Source organism: Agelaius phoeniceus, chromosome 5 (assembly GCF_051311805.1).
Source record: "Agelaius phoeniceus isolate bAgePho1 chromosome 5, bAgePho1.hap1, whole genome shotgun sequence".
NCBI lineage: Eukaryota > Metazoa > Chordata > Aves > Passeriformes > Icteridae > Agelaius > Agelaius phoeniceus.
Window position 1 is genome coordinate 71,077,021 of NC_135269.1, and position 20,131 is coordinate 71,097,151.

The window sequence follows — 20,131 nt, forward strand, 5'->3', positions numbered from 1 at the left end:
GTTTTCACTCTTTGGCCAATCAGGGCCAAGCTGTGTCAGGACTCTGGAGAGAGTCAGGGGTTTTCATTATTATCTTTTTAGCATTAAGTATCTTTTCTGTATTCTTTAGTATAGTGTAGTATTCTTTAGTATAATATAATAAAGTAATAGATTGGCCTTCTGAGAGCATGGAGTCTGATGCATCATTCCTGCCTTCATCAGGCCCTTTCCCAGCAAATACAATTCTGTACCAGTCTGGACAGCTGTGCCTGCACTGGGAAGTTTCATGTGCCTCCCTCACTCTGCTCCTCAGGCCAGTGAACACAGAATACCAGAATTACACCTCATTTGGCTCCCTTGACCTGCAAATGGAGCAGCTGCAGCCAAAATGCCTCTCAGGAACTGTCACTGGCTGTGGTCATCCCTGAACCACGTCCAAGATGGACTGGGGGACACTCCCAGGCCATTCCTGCTCCCATGCCACAGGTACCTTGCTCCAAGGTGTGCACACACACAGTCCTGAGGCCTTGCCTCAAGCCAGGACAGCAAAATTCCCACTTTTAAACACAATTCTGAAAGAGAAATTAATTTAAATATTTTCTTTTTCAGCTGTCATCAATCTAGAAGCACAAAGCCCAGGAAGGTTTGTGCTTCAAACAGATCCACGTTGACACAGGAGATAAGATGCCATCAATCCATGATCTGAAATAAATTTTCTCCCAAAAAGGCCCCATCTTTGCCTCCTTGGTGGGCCACAAACTGCTGGATTTTCAGATGAGCAGCACAAAAGGTGTTTTTCTCTTTGCAAGCCCACGGTTGAGATGGGCTGCACAGAGATTGAGGTGGATTTTCCCAGAGGTGTGAGCTCAACCTTGGGAAAGTGCTGAGTGGATGGATCAGTAATTAGTGATGGATAGTGTATTCACCAAGGCCATTAGCTGGAAAGAAAAGCAAACCTGCAGCATTCTCAGCTGCAAAGAAAAGCAAACCTCCAGCAGGCTCCACATTCCTTCCCTGCATTTTCCTGCCTCCTGACACCACCCCTTCCCAGCACAGCCCTCACCACAGCTCTGCTCTCATTGGGGACTGGCATTTCCAATCAATTACAAGTGTCACCACTGAATTTCCCTGCTAATTACTCCAGTTTATTATGTCTGAAGCCAGGTTAAATGCAGAATTGCCCAGGTCAAGCGGGGTCGCCCAGACAATCAGTTGCACATTTTCCACAGCAAAAGAGATCCCCACAATCAGTCACTGCCAAGGGGATCCTAATGGCCAAGCTGCCAGCTCATGGCCTGAGGTGGATGTTTCAGCAGGAGATGATGCTCCTGGAGAGGAGGAGGAAGCCTCCCAGTGTTCATGGATTACTTGGGTTTATTCCCTATTAATTTGAATGGGGTTATTCTTTTTTTGGGGAGAGAAGAAAGCTGAGATATAGAGGCACAAGGTAGTAAAATTGTTCACTGTTTTATTGCATTTAACCTAAAAAGTGGAATAAAACAAGGATGTAACTTGTGGGAATAAAGAAAGCCTTGTCCTGATAGAGCCCAGGTCAGTGTAAACATCTCCCTCTTTCCAGTGCTCCATGAACCCAGCATTAATTATGTGAATTAAGTTTCAGCAGGAGATAATGCTCTTGGAGAGGAGGAGGAAACCTCCCAGAGCCCAGGAATGGCTTTAGGGTTTATTACCTATCAATTTGAATGGAGTTATCCTTTTTCTGGGGAGAGGAAGAAAGCTGAGATCTATGGGCACAAAGCACGATTTGGCTTCACAGCCAGAAACTGTTCACTGTTTCATTGCATTTAACCAAAAAGTGGAATAAAACAAAGATATAACATGTGGGAATAAAGGAAGCCTTGTCCTGATGGAGCCCAGGTCAGTGCAAACATCTCCCTCTTTCCAGTGCTCCGTGAGCCCAGCATTAATTATGTGAATCACCCTGGAGTCCATGCTCCATCAAAACACATTCCTGGTGTGATGCTTGGAGGGAACACACGGGTTACCTTCCCTCCTAGGGCCAGAAACCACTGACACGTGAACCCACAAGTGCTTGGAAGGTTCCTTCCAGGGAAAGCTTCCCAAATTATGTCACGAGGGCAGGGATCTTGTACAAACACTGTCTTTCATCCTCCAGAATCCCAAAGGGCTTTGCAAGTTATAAATCCATCATGAAGGCATCCATGGATCCAGACTCTCAGAGGAGGGGGACAAGAGCAGGTGTTTATGTAGGAAAATAAGTGAATTCAGGAGGTGAATTGAAGGAAAGGATTCCTAGGAATGATGTGAGAAATTCAGGAGGTGAATTGAAGGAAAGGATTCCTAGGATTGATGAGAGAAATGCTGCAATTGGGATGAGACTGTAAAACTAAAAGTTTAAAGACCATTATTTTAAAAAAATCCCATTATTAAAAAAAATCTTAACATGGCCTTTATCCAGGCAATGACATGAGGGACATTTAGCAGAGAAATTCCCTTTTCTGTGTGCAAACAGCCACTGATTCATCCACACAACTTTTTGCATGGATTTTGCTGTCCCCTCAAATTTTCCCAACCACCCAAACACGAGTGAAAGCCAAGTTTACACTGCAAACTAAATTACAGCAGAGTATTGACCAAGTGCTCAGATTGCTGGTTCAAAATGTCTTTCTAAAGGAAAAAAACCCAAAAACAAAAACCAAAGAAACAAAACCAAAAAGCAAAAAACAAACAACAAAGCAAGACAGACTAATTGACGAATCTAGGTCTCAAGTATTCCCATTATTTCTTCATCCACTTAGGAAATACAACAAGAAAATAATTTTCAGGGTAGCTGAGTACTCTTGTCTCCAATCACAAGATGAAAAAATCACAAGACCCAGGAAAAAAACCCAAACCCTGAAAAAAAATAGGGAAAAAATAACATTACAGTATGACTTTAAAGGGTTTTTTTAATAGAAAAGAACATAAAAGCCAGTTTGCCTTTCAAGGGCAGGTTCTGGAATGGATTTCATTTTCGAGTCCCTACTACATATGATGATAATGACTGTATCAAGTAATATAAAGTGATGAAAGATACTTAGCAGGGGCCTTACAGCAAGAAAGACTCAAAGCCATGAGTGCAGAAGACACAGCAAACTCTGGAGCATTGAAAAAAATTCTCCCTGAGTCTTACAATGAAATTCCTATTAATCCACTAACGTGGAGTGTGCTTAGGAGTTCAGGGATATCACATGAAAAATAGAAAATGCATTAGAAAATGATAACTCTGTGCACTTATGGTGCAAGGAAATGCCCCAAGAGAGCAAATACTTGCCTCAAAGAAAGTAATAAGACACATGAGCCTGAAATGGAAAGAACTTTGGAAAAATGTTTAAAATGCAATAATTAAGAGAATGGTCCCAGACAGGCACCTGATGCCTTGTGGAGGCTGAGCTGGAGCAGATGCAGAGCAGAGTTCCAGAATAAAGCAGGGATTCATTCCAAGCATCTCCTCCATGGACCCACCTTGGGCAGCACAAGAGCCCAGCCAGGGCTGCACCCAAGATGAACCAAAATGGCCCCAAAATGCACCAGCGCTCCCGGGGTCTCTCCCTGGGATCAGTTCTGCTCCATTTGCATCTTGCAGTTCATTGTCCCATTCCAGCTTTAGCCCCTGCAGTCCCACCCTGCTTGTTTTTCTCTCTCCAGCCCACGGGGTTTGTGCTCCTGGGCTGAGATTTGGGTCATTTGTCCTTGGTCCCAGCTGGAGCAGGAATTGTTTTGTCTCCCTGCTCTGTGCACAGAGCTCACCATCCCATAATATGGAGCTCAGATCCACACACTAAAGCAGCACAGAATCAGAAAAATATAAATCCCAAAACCTGAGGCATCCTCCCCTTGCAGAATCTGCTTTATGGGAACCCCATCCCTGACACAGCCAGACACGGAGTTTTTGGTGTAAAAAATGGGTTGTATTGTTTAACAAAATTGTCACAAGATGTCACCAGGATGTGGATAAGCTCCTAACATCAGTACTGAGGTACAAAGTGGTATTTTCATGGTGGAAGGCTCCTCTGTGTCTCCGGGCTTCAGAAGGGCTCAGATGCCCTTTGGTAGAGCCAGTGTTGGCCCATTTGGATGTGAAGTCAGGGACATCTCTCAAGGTGCAGGGTGAAGGATCACTCAGCCTCTGCCCCTGTTAAACCTGAGATTTGGGTCATTTGTCCTTGGTGCCCAGCTGGAGCAGGAATTGTTTTGTCTCCCTGCTCTGTGCACAGAGCTCACCATCCCATAATATGGAGCCCAGACCCACACACTAAAGCAGCACAGAATGGGAAAAATATAAAACCCAAAACCTGAGGCATCACACCGATCTGGGGAAGCACTCAAGGATGTGTTAGATGGAAAACTCCACCCCAAGAGCTGTGGATGTGCCCGTAGCTCTGAGCCTTTTTGGGCACTATCCTGCCAATTTGGGCATTGTCCTGCCCAAATCCCCCTCCCTGGGAGCTCTGTTGCCCCGTCTGGGCCGTGGAACCCCAAAGCAGAGGATGGTGATTAACACCCTGTGCCCCGGGTGACCTGCAAGGGCAGCAGAGGAGGGGACCTGGCTGTCAGGGAGATTGGAGCAGACAGATGTTTAATGGAGCCCAGGATTACACATCTGCCAGGCTTCACATGTAATCACCAACTTCTTAGGTTTCCTCTTTCTTCTCCCCTTCTCCTGGGTCTGTCACAGGGTCAGGGGCTGGGGGAAGGGTGGAGGGAGATTTTCAGATTTCCAACTAAATTCCTTGAGCTGCCCTTAATACTCTGACCTATTCCTAGCTGAAAACACAACCTACCAGTCTGACAGCTGGTCAGTCTCACTCAACCTACCAGTCTCACTCAGGGAGATGAGAGTGGGGAGTTTGTTTTTTTTTTTTTTGTTTAAAACATGAGAGGGATGCATTAAACTCCACACATCCACCTTGTTTCTCCCAGAACAGCCCAGCAGCTGTAGTGAGCAGCCTGTGTTTGACTGCACAGAGGAGCAGCAGCACAATCAATAGTGCCAGGTGACCCCCAGGCCATGTGCTGGCCAGCACTGTGTCCCAGGGGACACATCTCCATGGCTTCCCACCCCAGGATCAATAGTCCCTGCCTTTCCTCACCCAGGGAGTGACTCTGCAAGTGGTTTTTTTTGCATTTCTGGGCATTGCTCACTCCTTCCTCCACCCTTCCTTGTTTTCTGTCTCCTGTGCCACACATCCTGGTGACATCTTGTGACAATTTTGTTAAACAATACAACCCAATACAACTCATTTTTTACAAGGCAGGGGGGAGCTGTCAGCAGACCCCACGAACTAGAGGGAATAATTAAAACCTACAAACAAGGTGCAGGAGGAAGGAGACCTGGTTAGACTGAATGACCCATCCCATACCTCATGTCCTGACAGCAGGAAAAGCCCTGCAGGTGTGTTCCCCCCCCGCCCCAGCCTTAAGGCAAGGAATCCCAAAGATGAATTAAACCAATCTCTAAATAACACAGCACCCTCAGAACCCTCTGAGAATCCTCCAGCTCCTGTGCTGCTTCTCTGAGCAGCCTGTGGAGGAACTATCCTGGCATGGGGACATGGCTTTTTTGGCAGGCTGAGAGATGGATGCTGACATTAGTTCAGGCTGCAGCTCAAGCCAAATGCAGATCCACAGATGGCACTGGGAAAGCTGTGGTTCTACCCTCAAATATTGAACACGCAGAGCAGGGTACAACTGGAGAGTTCAGGCACAAATATGCCACCACTGTGTCTGAACACAGGTCTTTTAGTGTGACAGGCAATAAATTGTGTTCATGTGGGCTAAATGCACCCAAATCCTGGCCCAGGGGGGACCCAGAGACTCAGCCCTGATGCTCTGCTCTGTCACAGGCACAACCAAGGATGTGTCACTTGGCCCCTCTGCTCATCAGATGCAAAATTTCACCAGCAGTGCTCCGACCCAGAGTTAGAGGAATTGATGTCCTGCCAGCAGGGAGGGTTTAGACTCTGCCCACGACCAGGATCCATGAACCCAAAGTACTGCAGCAGCTGCAGATCCTCCCCCACAGCTGGGCCCAGTGATTAATGCATTGAGCTTGCAGGGAGGTAATTTTTCTGGGATGGTTCTGGCATGGATCAGCAAAGCCAAGCATGAAGCAAAGGGATCCCAACCTGCATTTTGTGTGAAATCCTTCCCTCCAGTGAACAGCTGTCAAACTGCTCCCTGCTGGTCCTCTCCACACAGCTTGGGCTCATCAAGGTTCCTCTAGATGGGATCAAGGAAGCTTTCACTCATGTCACTTAGGTGGCCACAAATTATTCTCTGAAGGAGCATTTCTCTCTCTGATGCACAGCAAAGCTCAGACTGGACATCTGATGGTGACAAAGCAAAAGTCCTTCTGACCTTTGGGAACCAAAGCTCTCATCAGGGCATGGGCACAGGTCAGGAGGAGAGCTGAGTTTTTAATGGTCAGTGGCAGGTGCTACAGAGAGTTCCAAAAGAGGTCCTATCTTGGAAATATCTTCTGTACCTTCAGGGCACAGGGAGTTACAGAGGTTTGCACACAGCTGATGTCACAGAATGACCAGGTTGGGAGAGACCTTCAAGGCCATGGAGTCCAGCCCAGCCCCTGGCCCCCAGTGCCACATCCAGGCTGTCAAACACACCCAGGGCTGGGGACTGCACCACCTCCCTGGGCAGCCATTGCAGAACTTGATCCCCCTTGCTGGAAAAGCTTTTTCCTGCTCTCCAGCCTGAGTTTCCCTTGGCACAGCTGGAGGCTGTGTGCTCTGGTTGTGTCAGTGCTGCTGGAGAAAGAGCCCAAGGGCAGCTGAGCACAGGCACCTTTCAGGAGCTGCAGAGAGCGATGGGGGCAGCCCTGAGTCTCCTTTGCTGCAGGCTGAGCACCCCCAGCTCCCTCAGGGGCTCCTCTCAGGCTTTGTGTTCCCAGCCCCTCTCCAGCCTTGTTGCCCTCAACTGTTATTGAATCATAAATTCCTAAACATCCTGGGTTGGAAGGATCACCAAGTCCAAGCCCAAAAGTCATATTGTGTGTCTGAGAGTACCAGGGATCTGTGAGCAAGGCAGGGAATGATTCAAGGTCTCCCAAATCCTGGACTTTCTCCCAGCCTTTCCTCCTTTCCAGTGCACTTTGCAGAGTCCTGGTTTTAGGGCAAAGTGAGGAACTTCAATACAGCATCAACTGGCTCATGAAAACCTTTCCAAAGCATAAAAAGAGCTTAATTCAAGTGTGAAAAACCCAAGGCTGAGGGACAGTGAGAGCTGGAATTCCAGCTGCCCGTTTATCTCATGGGATGGAGACAGCCCCAAGTGGAATTTCTTCCCTTGCCATGAACGATGCATTTGGGACACCTCCAAGACCTCGAATCTGTTCCCCTCCTGCTCAGCTTTCTCAGTTATTCACATCCCTTCTGGAACACACAGCCAACCCAGCAGGAGGTTAAGGGACTCCCTACTCCTTGAATTATCCCAGCTTACTCCAAAACACCCACATGAAAGCAGCAAATGAGTTAAAATCAAGCTAAATGATGACTTTTTTTTCAATAATTTGCCTTTTGCTGATAAAGAATTATTTCAAAAGAGTCAGCAGCACAATGCACTGCTGTTTTTGCCAGTGGGCCAAATCACTTTTATCCTTCTTGGCTGAGAAACACAGGCACTCACTCACACAGTGTCTTTTCCATCCATAGCTGAGCATCCATGCGGGATTTTCCATCTATTCAGCCATTTCTCAGAGGGCATCTGACCTTATTTAACAAGCCCTTAATTAGGTGAAAGCAAATGCAAGGGAGAGCGGAGTTCAGCCTCTGATATTGCTGAGGGTAATGAGGAGTGTTCCAGGGGCAGCAAAGAACAATCAAAGAGAACAAAAGTTGCCTTTGCTGCCAACTGGGATTACACTCATTGCTTGAGAGGCATTGAGTGAACTCTAGGAACTGCTCTTGCCTATCAGTTTTGTGCAGGGCTGCCCAAGAGTGGGGCAGCTGGCAAGGAGATGGGTGGTTTGGAGCCCTCTGCTTTGGAGGATTTAGAGGGAGAGGGATGTGACACATTTTTACAAAGATGGTGAATTCAACCAAGTTTTGGGTGCCTTGGAAGCTCTGGTGGCCCTGATCTTATGTTGGATGTCAATCTGGTTTGGGAACAGCCAGTTACGGAATCATGGAATGGTGAATTTGATCAAGTTTTGGGCATCTTAGAAGCTGTGGTGGCCCTGATCTTATGTTGGATGCCAGTCTGGTTTGGGAACAGCCAATCATGGAATGGTGAATTCGATCAAGTTTTGGGTGCCTTAGAAGCTGTGGTGGCCCTGATCTTATGTAGGATGCCAGTCTGGTTTGGGAACAGCCAGTTATGGAATCACAGAATGGTTTGGGTTGGAAGGGACCTTAAAGATCATCCAGTTCCACCAGGGACACCTTCAACCATCCCAGGAGTGTTCCAGGGGCAGCAAAGAACAATCAAAGAGAACAAAAGTTGCCTTTGCTGCCAACTGGGATTACACCCATTGCTTGAGAGGCATTGAGTGAACTCTAGGAACTGCTCTTGCCTATCAGTTTTGTGCAGGGCTGCCCAAGAGTGGGGCAGCTGGCAAGGAGATGGGTGGTTTGGAGTTCTCTGCTTTGGAGGATTTAGAAGGAATGTGACACATTTTTGCAATGACAGTGAATTCGACCATGTTTGGGGTGCCTTGGAAGCTCTGGTGGCCCTGATCTTATGTAGGATGCCAGTCTGGTTTGGGAACAGCCAGTTATGGAATCATGGAATGGTTTGGGTTGGAAGGGACCCCAAAGATCATCCAGTTCCACCAAGGAAACCATCCACCATCCCAGGTTGCTCCAAGCCCCATCCAGCCTGGCCTTGGGCACTGCCAGGGATCCAGGGGCAGTCACAGCTGGTTCTGGGCACCCTGTGCCAGGGCCTTCCCACCCTCACAGCCAAAAATTTCTTCCTAACAGCCAGATAATTAATGCAGTGAAGAGATGATGCTGCCAATGACCTTCCAGAAGTTGAGTAGTGAAGTCCTGCAGGAGACCTGACCACCTCCAAAGAGTGGATGTGCACAGCGGTCATCTTTAACAGCCCCTCCTAAACCAACACTCCAAGACAGCAGAATAACAGAAATCTGCAATGACGGCACCAAAATTTACAGTTTCTGGGAGTCTCTGCTGCTTTTAAACCCCCAGGTTAAAAAGTTACACCTATTAGATAATCTCAGCTTTCTGTTTTCAAACAAGATCTTTCTGCATTCTCTGGTTCTGGCCCAATGATGAAAAACGTGGTCTGCACACAACCTGATGGCTCACAACCAAACAAATGCAAATTAAAATGCAAAAACAAACAAACAAAATCTCTTGAGTTATTTTTAAAACTTGTGATCTTGAGCCAGTGTTTTTGGGGACAGCCTTAAACTGACAATCCCCTAGAAACAGCCACTCCAAAACCAGGAGTTAATGCTGCTTGATATCTTGTGCAAAGACCACATTTGAAGAAATTAAGCCATAATTAAGCAAAGTTATTAATGATTGCTTTAACTAATTGATACAATAACATAAGCAGCAGACAAGATTTTAATCAGTGGTCATGAAACCAGAAGTAAACTGGCCAGACACCCCCTCCTCTCTGGCAGCTAATTTGCAAACAATAATTCTGCTGCTGATAGTGACTCAGCGGCTGAGGGGAGAAGAATGAATCTCAGGAGATAAATAGGTATAAGCCTTCCCCATTTTAATGAGGAACAGACACAAAAAGGCCAAAAAGACCCTGTCAACATGATTTGCAGTACAGTTACTTAATTTTTACCAAATGTGCTTTCTGCCACGCTTTAGTTGAAGTACATATTTATTTGATATTTCCCTGGCAAAGTTTAAAAGAGCCTCCAAAATACCCATCTGCTTCTGCTACGCATGACCCTACCAGCCTCACCTCCGACACACTGTAATGGTTTTAGGGAATGATAGCACTGCACAGATGTGATTTATTCACAGATTGTGGGTGACTTTCTGCTAATTTACAGGGGAAAAGCACAGCTTTCCACTGGAGCGTGAAGCTGACCCACAGAACAAACCTGCCTGCACAGGGAGGGACAGCAAATCTCCTTCCTTGAGGCAAACACTGAAGCACAGGATGGTTTAAGGCACAATAAAAACCCATTTCCACCCCTGCAACGGGCAGGGACATCTTCCACCATCCCAGGTTGCTCCAAGCCCCTTCCAACCTGGCCTTGGACACTTCCAGGGATGGGTAAAGTTGCTCATAAGTAACACAAGGTTGCTCAAAACCTGGCTGCAGAACAGTCTTCCCTAACCTTCAGTAATCCAAAAGTAAGAGGAAGCTCAAAACCATGAGGTTTAAATAAAAACCCATTTCCACCCCTGCAATGGGCAGGGACACCTTCCACTAGCCCAGGTTGCTCCAATGTCCAACCTGGTCTTGGACACTTCCAGGGACGGGTAAAGTTGCTCATAAGTAACACAAGGTTGCTCAAAACCTGGCTGCAGAACAGTCTTCTCTAACCTTCAGTAAACCAAAAGTACAAGAAAGCTCAAAACCATGAGGTTTAAATAATATGAAGTTGACACTTCTTTCTCTTTACCTTCTGGATTTTGAGCCTTTAAGGTTATTTCCTGCAGCTCTTGCCTTTGATCCCTCTCTATCAAAAGGAAGGGCTGAGATTCCTGTCTTGGAGTTGCTTCCATGTGTTGTACAAGCTTTGTAAAATGCTGGGAGAGACCCAGGAGCCCAACTTGCTAAAACAAAGTTATTTAGGGAGTGCTGGAGGTGACCTTCCAAAGGTGGGACAGGGGAGTGAGCATCCTGCACCTCCTGGCATGCAGAGGTGGGCTCTGTGTGTGTGTCAACACTTGAGCAGCAAGGGAACAAGGAGACAGCAGTGTGGAGACAGCTGGGAGAGCAGAGAAACAGGGATGCCAGCAATGCAAGAGGGCTGGAAAAGCAAGTGCAAGCCTGGAAATGAGAGGAAAGGGCTGCAAAGGATCAGAGAGAAAGGCAGGGAGAATGAGAAAGGAGTGGAAGAATTATCTCCATCCCTGCAAGGACTTCCAGGGAGTTTCTCAGCTGGGAAGAGAAAGAAATTCAGAGATGATGAGGGGAGGGAAGGAAGCCCAGGCATGTGTGATGAAGAGCAGGGAAGATGCAGAGGAGCTGCAGCAGAGACCCTCCTGTTCTCCCAGCATTTCCCATCTGCTCCTCATCCCCTGAGATCAGCATGTGAGGCACAGGGCTCCTCTGCACTCCAGAAACAGAAAAAGGAGAAAGGAGCAGCCCCAGCCTCCAGGTCACTGCCATAGGAAATGTGGAGAGGAGCTGTTTGCAGGGCATGTAGTGACAGGACAGAGGGAGAATGGCTTCAGACAGAGGGAGTAGCTTTAAATGGGATATCAGGAGGAAATTCTTGGCTCTGAGGGTGATGAGCACTGGCACAGGCTGCCCAGAGAAGCTGTGGCTGCCCCTGGACCCCTGCAAGGTCCAAGGTTGGACTGGATGGGGCTTGGAGCAAGCTGGGATAGTGGCTGTAGCTCCCTCAGGGTGTTTGTGAAGGCTGGAATTACAGGGATGATGTCCTGATCCATCCTGGCAGCTCCCATGTGTGCACCAACCCTTTGCTGTGCTGTCAACAGGGACTTGAAACACATTCACACCTAAAGCACAGGGATGTCCACACCTCTGGGAAATGATGGGACCTCTGTAGACCCTGTCTCTGGGTTTCAGTGACAAATCTCCTCTCCCTCCTTCAATCACTGTCTGTATAAAATATGGATTTCTAGCTAATGGTGAAAAGCTGTTGCATTCTGCTCCTCGGAGCATTGCACCCCTGACTGAATGGGCAATGCTGCTTGTCACCTCTCAGTGCCCAGGGGAGCAGCAAGGCAGGGCCTGTTTCAGCCACAGACCACAAGGCTGAGCTGGGTTCCACCTCCCTTGGAGCCCAGGGAGTTCAGCTCCAGAGGAAAACCCCATGTGCAAACCAAGGGCTCCCAAATTCACTGGGGAAAACTCTCCCATGCAGAAATTGACCTTAAAAAGGCCAGGGGATTATTCTGGCAGCGTGAGATAGATGTTCTTTTATCCAGATTTACAGTGACAGCTCTTTTTTAGGTGTCCCAAGTCAAAGGGATGTCCTTTAACTGGGATGTCCAGACTGGGACAAGCTGGAGAAATTTGCTTTATCACAGGGGCTTCCATTCTTGTGAGAGGTGGAGCCAAGTCTGGCAAAACCATAAGGTTTGGAGCACGAGTCCTGTGAGGAGTGGCTGAGAGAGCTGGAGCTGTTTAGCCTGGAGAAAAGGAGGATCAGTTGTTGGGAAGGATGAAAGTTTGACAAGAAGGTCTCACAGATATGGATGCTTAGCAGAAAGATTTTTAAATGTGGAGTCTGATGAAGGAATAGAGATGGAAGCAAGTTTTGATATAGAAGAATAGAATTGCTGATAACCAAGGAGGCACAGGGTGTGTTAGTTAGAAGGGGTTTTATGGCTTAGAGCAAAGGATAAACCCACCCCAAACAAGAAGATGTTTTTACCAAGCAGAAAGAGAGCACAGGCAAACAAGGCAGCAAATGGTGCAAGTAGTAAAAAGGTCTCAGAATTTTTCACTGCAAGAAAACTGAAAACCAACTTCTAGCTTAAACTGTAATGTACTAACTTGGAGTGATTGGAGAACAGTACCATGAATATGGTAATTACAGTAGTTATGACAGGCTGTAGATAACAGTTCAGGTATAGATGGGTTCTACTGCATGAAGATGCTCAGCAAAGAAAAGTCTATAATGCCCTGTAACCAAAACCAAAGGGTCTGCAGGGCTGCCTGCAGCTGGAGCTGACAGCTGTGGGCACAGCTCTGTCACCCAGACCCTGGGCTGCTGTGACACCTTGGATACAATAAACTGCATTTTGGATGCAATAAACTGCATTTTGGAGAGCCCCTGGAGTCCCACATCCCTCATCTCGGCTCTTACAGTCAGTGAGGATCTCATTGCTCCTCACAACTCCCTGAAAAGAGCTTGTGGTGAGGTGGGGTCTGTGTCTTCTCCCAGGTAGCCACCCCCAGGACAAGAGCAAATGGCCTCAAGCTGCACCAGGGGAGGCTCAGGTTGGATATTGGGGAAAATTTCATCAGTGAAAGAGTGGTTAAGCATTGGAAGAGGCACTGGTTGACATTGGAAGAGGCTGCCCAAGGCAGTGGTGGAGATCACCATCTCTGCAAGTGTTCAAAACACAAGTAGAAGTGGCACTTCATTATATGGTTCAGTGAGCACAGGAGTATTTGGTCAAAGGTTGGACTTGATCACCTTGGAGGCCTTTTCCAACTTTAATGATTTTATGATTTTATGAAAACAGCTTTTAGTAACTACACAGGTAATAACAGAACCACTCTTATCTCTGGGGCACAGACAGGGCTGAGCTGAGGAAAAAAAAAAAAAAAACAAAACAAGGAGAAACCTCCTCCTTCCCCAGGGATAGCACAAGCCCTGGTGCCTGTCTATCTTTAAAAAGGTCAGGGTAAGCCATCACCCTCCTGTCCCTCATCTCCACAGATCAGATCTCCCAGTACCACTGGGGGCAGTGAAAACCTCCGATAAGTCAGATTTCACCCTTTTATAAAAGATCTATCCGTGGTTTGTAGAGTGGGTGGGATATTTGCTCCCCAAGGGCAGCCTCTTCATAATCCTGCCTCCAGCAAAGGCAAACCCCTGCACCCACTCACTGAGGCTCTCCAAATGTTAATTTATTCCAGCATTTAAAGTGTGTTCTGTCACGAGCACACAGGTAGTGACTGCACTGCTGGGATGGCAGCGCTGTCACTCACTCTGCCTGCCTCAGATAAAATCAGATTTTGGCAAAGGCTGATGCAGCGCTGAGTGTTTCACAGGCTCACATCAGATTTTAAATAACAACAGCCACTGCCTTTTTCACCAGCCTCTCTCACAGAGACACCCATGGGCGTCAAAGATGGGTGGGAGGAGATGATTGATAAATCACAGGGGGCTCAGAGCCCACAGAATCATCACAGAATATCTGGGTTGGAAGAGACCTTTGAGATCATCAAGTCCAACCCATGCCCAAAACACCTTAACTAAGGTGCCAAGAGCTCTCTACAGGACTTGGGGTCCTAAAAACACCAACTTTGACTTGTGCTTTGGAACAGCCAAGCCCAAAATGAAGCTGCTCATGCTGTCATGGTCAGGGAAGTGCAGGTAAGTCAATGGACCAGCAAAAAGAAGTTTTTTGAAATCTCTAGAGGAAAAATGAACTGTTCCTCTTGTTCCAGATTTCATGTTTTAAGGATGTGAGGGAATGGTGTTTGTTGTCCCACTGCCCTTTCCCCCAGAGGCTTGTTACAGCCCCTGGGAGTGTCTGTAAATCTGAAGGGCTGTGCAAAGGCAGCAGTGGTGTCCAAGTCTCAGGTTTCATTGTTTTAAATGGCTCCCAACGTAGTAAAAGTCTTTTTTCCCCAGCCCTGTGACTGAAGAAGTCGTCGAGATTCCTCAGCTCTGCTTTTCAAGGTTGTTTATTTTCTCTTATCTATGACATTCTTTCTCTGACCTGCTGAGATCTGTCCAGCAGGTTGGGTTGTGGCACAGTCCCTGCCCTTGGGGTGGTGTTGGCTTTTTATACTAAAAACTACCTGTACTTTATTTACAATAATTTTCCAATACCTATCCCCTATGTTAGACAGTCTGGCTCTACTCTAAACCAATCCAGAAGTGTCACCATCACAGCAGAAGATGGAGGACAAGAAGACGAAGGAGAAGAAGGACAGGGCACACCCAGATTCCTCCATCTTGCCTCTTGAACCCCCATTCTAAAACCCATTCTAAATCGACTCAAACTCTTGTGGCTTGTAACTCCCCACACAAAGTTGGGAATTGTTTCCATGGGCTAAAATCAAAGGCACAGGTGTTTGTGACTCTGTGCCAAGGTCTCTGAGCCCCCTGCCAGGGTCTGGAGTCACCCAGGGCAGCCAGAGCAATGTCCTGGGTCCTGACATCTGAGGTGACCTCAGGTGGGCCTGCACAAGGAGGACACTGAGCACACCTGAAAACCCTGGGTTGGTTATTGGTGCATTCATTGTTCTGCTCCAGGGCTTTGGCCCTCAAGGAGCCCCACTCTGTGCAGAAGGAAAAAGAAAGGGCCCAGGCAGCAAAAGGATGAGGAAAAGGAATGGTGTCATGCTCAAAGTCTTGCAGGAGCTCAGTATCACCTGCCTCCAGCTTCTCACCCCATTCCAAAAAGTGACTGGAACTGTTTTCACTTGGGGACTGGAAGTGAAATCCCCTCTTTGCCCAGCATGGAACAGATGAGAAGGAATCCCAGCTCTGTCGTCCTGTCCTTTCTCCTGAGTTATGGCATCTCTCAGCTTCTTTAATCAGGAGGAATTTACAGAGTTGCTCCCCTCCCCACACCAAATTTCAGGTATAAATATGCACAGTAGAGGGAAATGGTTGGAGACATCACAAACCACTTGATTTTTAGTGGTGCAGGAGGAAGAAATGACCCTTGTAGATTAAAAATATAACCAGTAATACTTGTTTAATAAATCACTGAACATGTATGGGTGAACATGTCCCCCTCAGACTGCTGGCCTCCACTCCAGGGCAACTACCATCACCCACCACAATCTCTCATTGCTCCCATTCTTTTTGTGGATTTAGAGCTCCTCACGAGCATCTGTGAATCAGCCAGGTATGATAGCTCAAGTAATCCTGCACACCCACAGGACTCAGTATAAACAGTGCATTCTTCATGTAAAAGTATCTCCTCCTCCCACCCCCAGCCCAAGCAGCAAACTTCCCAAGGCCATGAATTCCACTGAAATCAGCCAGGGTTCCATGCTGAATGCCCAGGTTATTCCTTCCCTGGGATCTGGCTGCCAGCATTTTCAATCACAATGCTGACAACACAACAGGAACACCACACTAAACTGGGTCTGCATCCTGGCTGGCAGCATCCTGCACTCTTGCCCAGTGTCCCAAAGAGGCTGCAGCCTCTCCAAAAACTCCAGTTAGAGGCAGTTATTTAGTGCTACACCTTCCTGTGTCTGTGGCAGATGCAGCCACAGTTTGGGTGGGGATGGAGAACAATGCAGCAACAACTCCTTGTCCAGCAGCCAGCAGGACAAAACAACTCTGGGGGTGGTTCCTGCCACTTGAGTTCTGTGCCCCTGGCCCCTCAGTATTGCAAAAGTATATAAATGCCATGGGGTTATGAGCATAAAAACCCTGAGACTGACAACAGAGCCCATCCTTGTGGGAAGTGTGGTCACTGGCAGGATTAATGAGCAGCCTGATGTCCACAGCAGGACGGAGCTGAAAGGTTTGTAAAGGTTTATAAAGCAGCAGGGGCTGCTGGAGTTCCTTACCTGCTTCTCAGACATGATGTAGAGATGCTCGTGGTCCATGGAGAAGGCCATGTCCCGGAGGATGGGGCCAGTGTCCACCACCTGCACGATCTCGTACTCCAGCGTGTTCTTGCTGGTGCCATCCACACGGATCTGTGCAGCAGCAACAAGAACACAGGCACAGAGTGAGCATTGTTCCCTCCTTCCACTGAAAACAAATAATTACAGAACCACAGAACAATTTGTGTTGAAATGAACCTTAAAGACCATCTCGTTCCAAACCTCCTGCCACAGGCAGGGACAGCTTCCACCATCCCAGGCTGCTCCAAGCCCTGTCCAGCCTGGCCTTGGACACTGCCAGGGATCCAGGGGCAGCCACAGCTTCTCTGGGAAGCCTTCTCTCTCACCACCCTCACAGAAATATATATCTACTTTTAATACATACACAAAATTATATATATTATATATACATATATATATACATATATATAAAAATTTATATATATACATTTATATATACATTTATATTTCTATCTATATTTCTATTTGTATTTGTATATTTATTTATATTTATACATTTACTTCTAGTTATAGTTATAGTATTTATATTTTATATATTTAATAGATTTATTTTATATATAAATTATAATATAATATATATTATAATTATATAATACATTATATAATTATATTATATATTACATATTATATTATATAATGTATATATTATATAGATTATATATACATTATGTATATTATATGCATGTATATTATATATTATTATAAATATATGTATATAGACATATATTATTATAAATATATGTATATAGACATATATATGCATGTCTATATATATACAGATATATAGATATGTAGATATAATATATAGATAATATATATATTATATATATACAAAATAATTACTGGACAAATGTATTCTGCCCCAGGTCTTTCAGACAACAACCACTGTCAACAAGAAGTGAACTTTTCCCAGCCTCCCCACCAAGAGGAAGAAGCAGATTTCATCACTTCTGCTGCTCCCATCAACACAAGAGCACTGTGAGAACAATGCAGAGCATGCTGGCTTTTATCTGGCACTGTCACTGTGCTCCTGTCAGCGCCTGGACAAATCCACCATGCTCAAAATGATGGCAATGAGGGAAGGATCTGGGGTGGTGATGAGCAGGAGATAAAAAACCACACAAATCTGCAGGAGTGACTCACTGGAATGCCACTCAGATAATATTATTGCTCTTATTGCTAATGTTCCACAGGGCAATTTATTATTGCAGAGTGTTCAGTGCAACACAGACTATTTCTCTTGCTGATTGCATATATCAGGTATTGAAATCAGTCCTGCACCAACGTGGCACCTTATGATTCCAGACACCTCTCATAACAGGGTGTCACTTAGGGACATCAATAACTGGGATTATGAGGAGGAACCAGACAAACAGTCCCAGTCTGTCCCTGACAGTGATCCAGTGATGCAGAAGAAAATGCAGAAAATTACAGACTTTTCTTTGCCTGCCTAAAAACGATTTCTGGAGTTTGGGCTCAAAAGCAGCTGGAGAAGGTTTGCAATCCCTTTCAATATAGAACAAGTCATGATAAAACAGCTGTTCTCAGGAGTTCTCCTGAACCTTGTGAGGCTCTGTGCAGCAGCAAACCCCACAGTCATGTTTCAGAGTTTCATGTTTCCACATGTTTCATGAAACATGTTTCATGTTTCCACGTTCCTTATCTCCCTCTGTTTCCCATGTGTTGCCTTTCACTTTCTGAAAATGTTCTATCCTGCAGCAACACAAACACCACAGTACCTTTCCCTAAAGGAAACAAAGTTGTAGGAGATCTTCATCCTGCCCCACATTATCATCTCCATTCCTTCCTGACCAAAGATTACCAGCCTGCAGTTGGATAGCTGAGCAAAAAGCACCCTTCCCATCCAAGGGAAATAACAAGCTGTGGAGAACTTATGGTGTCAAGACCTGTTCCCACTATTCCCTGGCACAGTCCTTGAGCTTGTTCCTTCTGTATCAACCTCTCAGCCAAGAAACTGAGCCTGAATCATCTTCTGTATTGGAAAGTCAAAAAGAAGGGAACGATAAAGGGTCTGGAAAGCCTGTATGAGTAAAGGACAGCAGTGATATACAGATTGTTATCTTTGTCCTTCCTTGATCTACTCACCTGCTGTGGGACAACAAAGGAATATTATTTTCCCAGGAAAGATAAAGAAAATGAAGCAGAAAGGATGTAGAGGGGCTCTCTGTGCCAGCAAAGGGTGTGGAGGGTGCTCAGGGATGCTCAGATCCTGCATGTTATCCATCAGACTCCCCAGAAGTGGGAGCACGTGCTGGCCTTGGCTGCTCCAATGACAGGGGAGGATTTGCAGTTAATTTGTCATCTTGATGGAGCTGCTGATGAGAGCAGCACACATCCAGCATCAGCACACACAGAGGTCAGGGCATAAAGTCCAGCACTGAGCAGCCCTGATGCACCAAGGGGTCAGGGACTGAATCCCAGCACTGAACTTCCCTGAAACATGAAGAATTCAGGGCCTAAAGCCCAGCACTGAATATCACAGACACACAAAGAATTTTGGGTCTGAAGCCCAGCACTGAACTTCCCTGAAACACAAAGAATTCAGGGTGTAAAGCCCAGCACAGAACATCCCTGAAGCACAAAGAACTGGGGGTCTGAATCCCAGCACTGAACTTCCCTGAAACACAAAGAATTCAGAGTTTAAAGCCCAGCACTGAACATCACTGAAACACAAAAAATTCAGAGCCTAAAGCCCAGCACTGAACATCCCTGAAACACCAAGAATTTGGGTTCTGAATCCCAGCTCTAAACATCCCTGAAGCACAAAGAATTCAGGGTCTGATTCCCAGCACTGAATATCACTGAAACGAAGAATCAGGGTCTAAATCCCAGCACTGAACATCCCTGAACCACAAAGAATCCAGAGCCTATTTCCCAGCACTGAACATCCCTGAAACACAAAGAATTCATGGTCTGAAGCCCAGGGCTGAACATCCCTGACTCCCACCAGCTTTGGCTGCCTGGAAGCAGGGGCTTGCTCATTTCTGTGGTCCCTCACAGGGAAATTCAGCTCCTCTGAGTTCTTCCTTCTTGAAAATGGACCCTGATGTAAATCACCCATGAGGCCAAGGGCAAAGATGCCAAGAGGCTTGGGCTGAGTCATTCCCCTTGGGACAGGCAGGGGAAAGGAAGGAGGCAGAAGGAGCTGCAGGCTGAGGAGCACAGGAGGCTCCCTGTTGGGGCTCTGCTCCAACACACCAAATACCCCCAAAGCAGGAGCCTTTCCTCTTTCCCTCTGAGGCTTTCCAGCTCCAAGTTCTCCCTCTCAAGGAGCATTCAGGGAGTTTTTTCTGCTGTCTCCACTCTGCCTCCCCTCAGTCCCTGGTGGCTTCTCATTCCTGTCACAGCATCCTCGCTCTCTGCTGATCCCTGTGCTAAACAAACCTCACATCTCCACTTTGACCTTGATTTTCCAGCACCACCGTGGTCAGATCTGCAGGCTGCCAGATATGTAAGCAGCCAATTATCACCCCAGGGCTTAGTCACTGTCCTCAGCCTTTGCCAGGCCCCATTAGAGGGGAAAGAGCACGGAGATGGAAGAGGCAGGCTGGAGAGGAGTTAACAAACCATGGAGACAGGAGGCACAGCCCCCAGGGATCTCCCCTGTGCATTTGGTGCAGGTAAAAGATTGCAGAGGCTTCACACCAGGAATGCAGAGCTACTCGGAAGTGATTTAACAGCTATTGCTGGC

At 46.7% G+C, this 20,131-nt stretch overlaps 1 protein-coding gene across 1 annotated transcript in view; it reads right to left on the reverse strand.

Annotated features, from left to right (window-relative positions):
* Positions 1-20,131, reverse strand: part of PLXNA4 (plexin A4) — a 510,265-nt gene that overhangs the window by 236,051 nt on the left and 254,083 nt on the right. Inside the window, exon 4 of the mRNA XM_077179282.1 lies at positions 16,360-16,491. Coding sequence (XP_077035397.1) covers positions 16,360-16,491 — 132 coding nt within the window. The remainder of the gene's footprint in view (positions 1-16,359; positions 16,492-20,131) is intronic.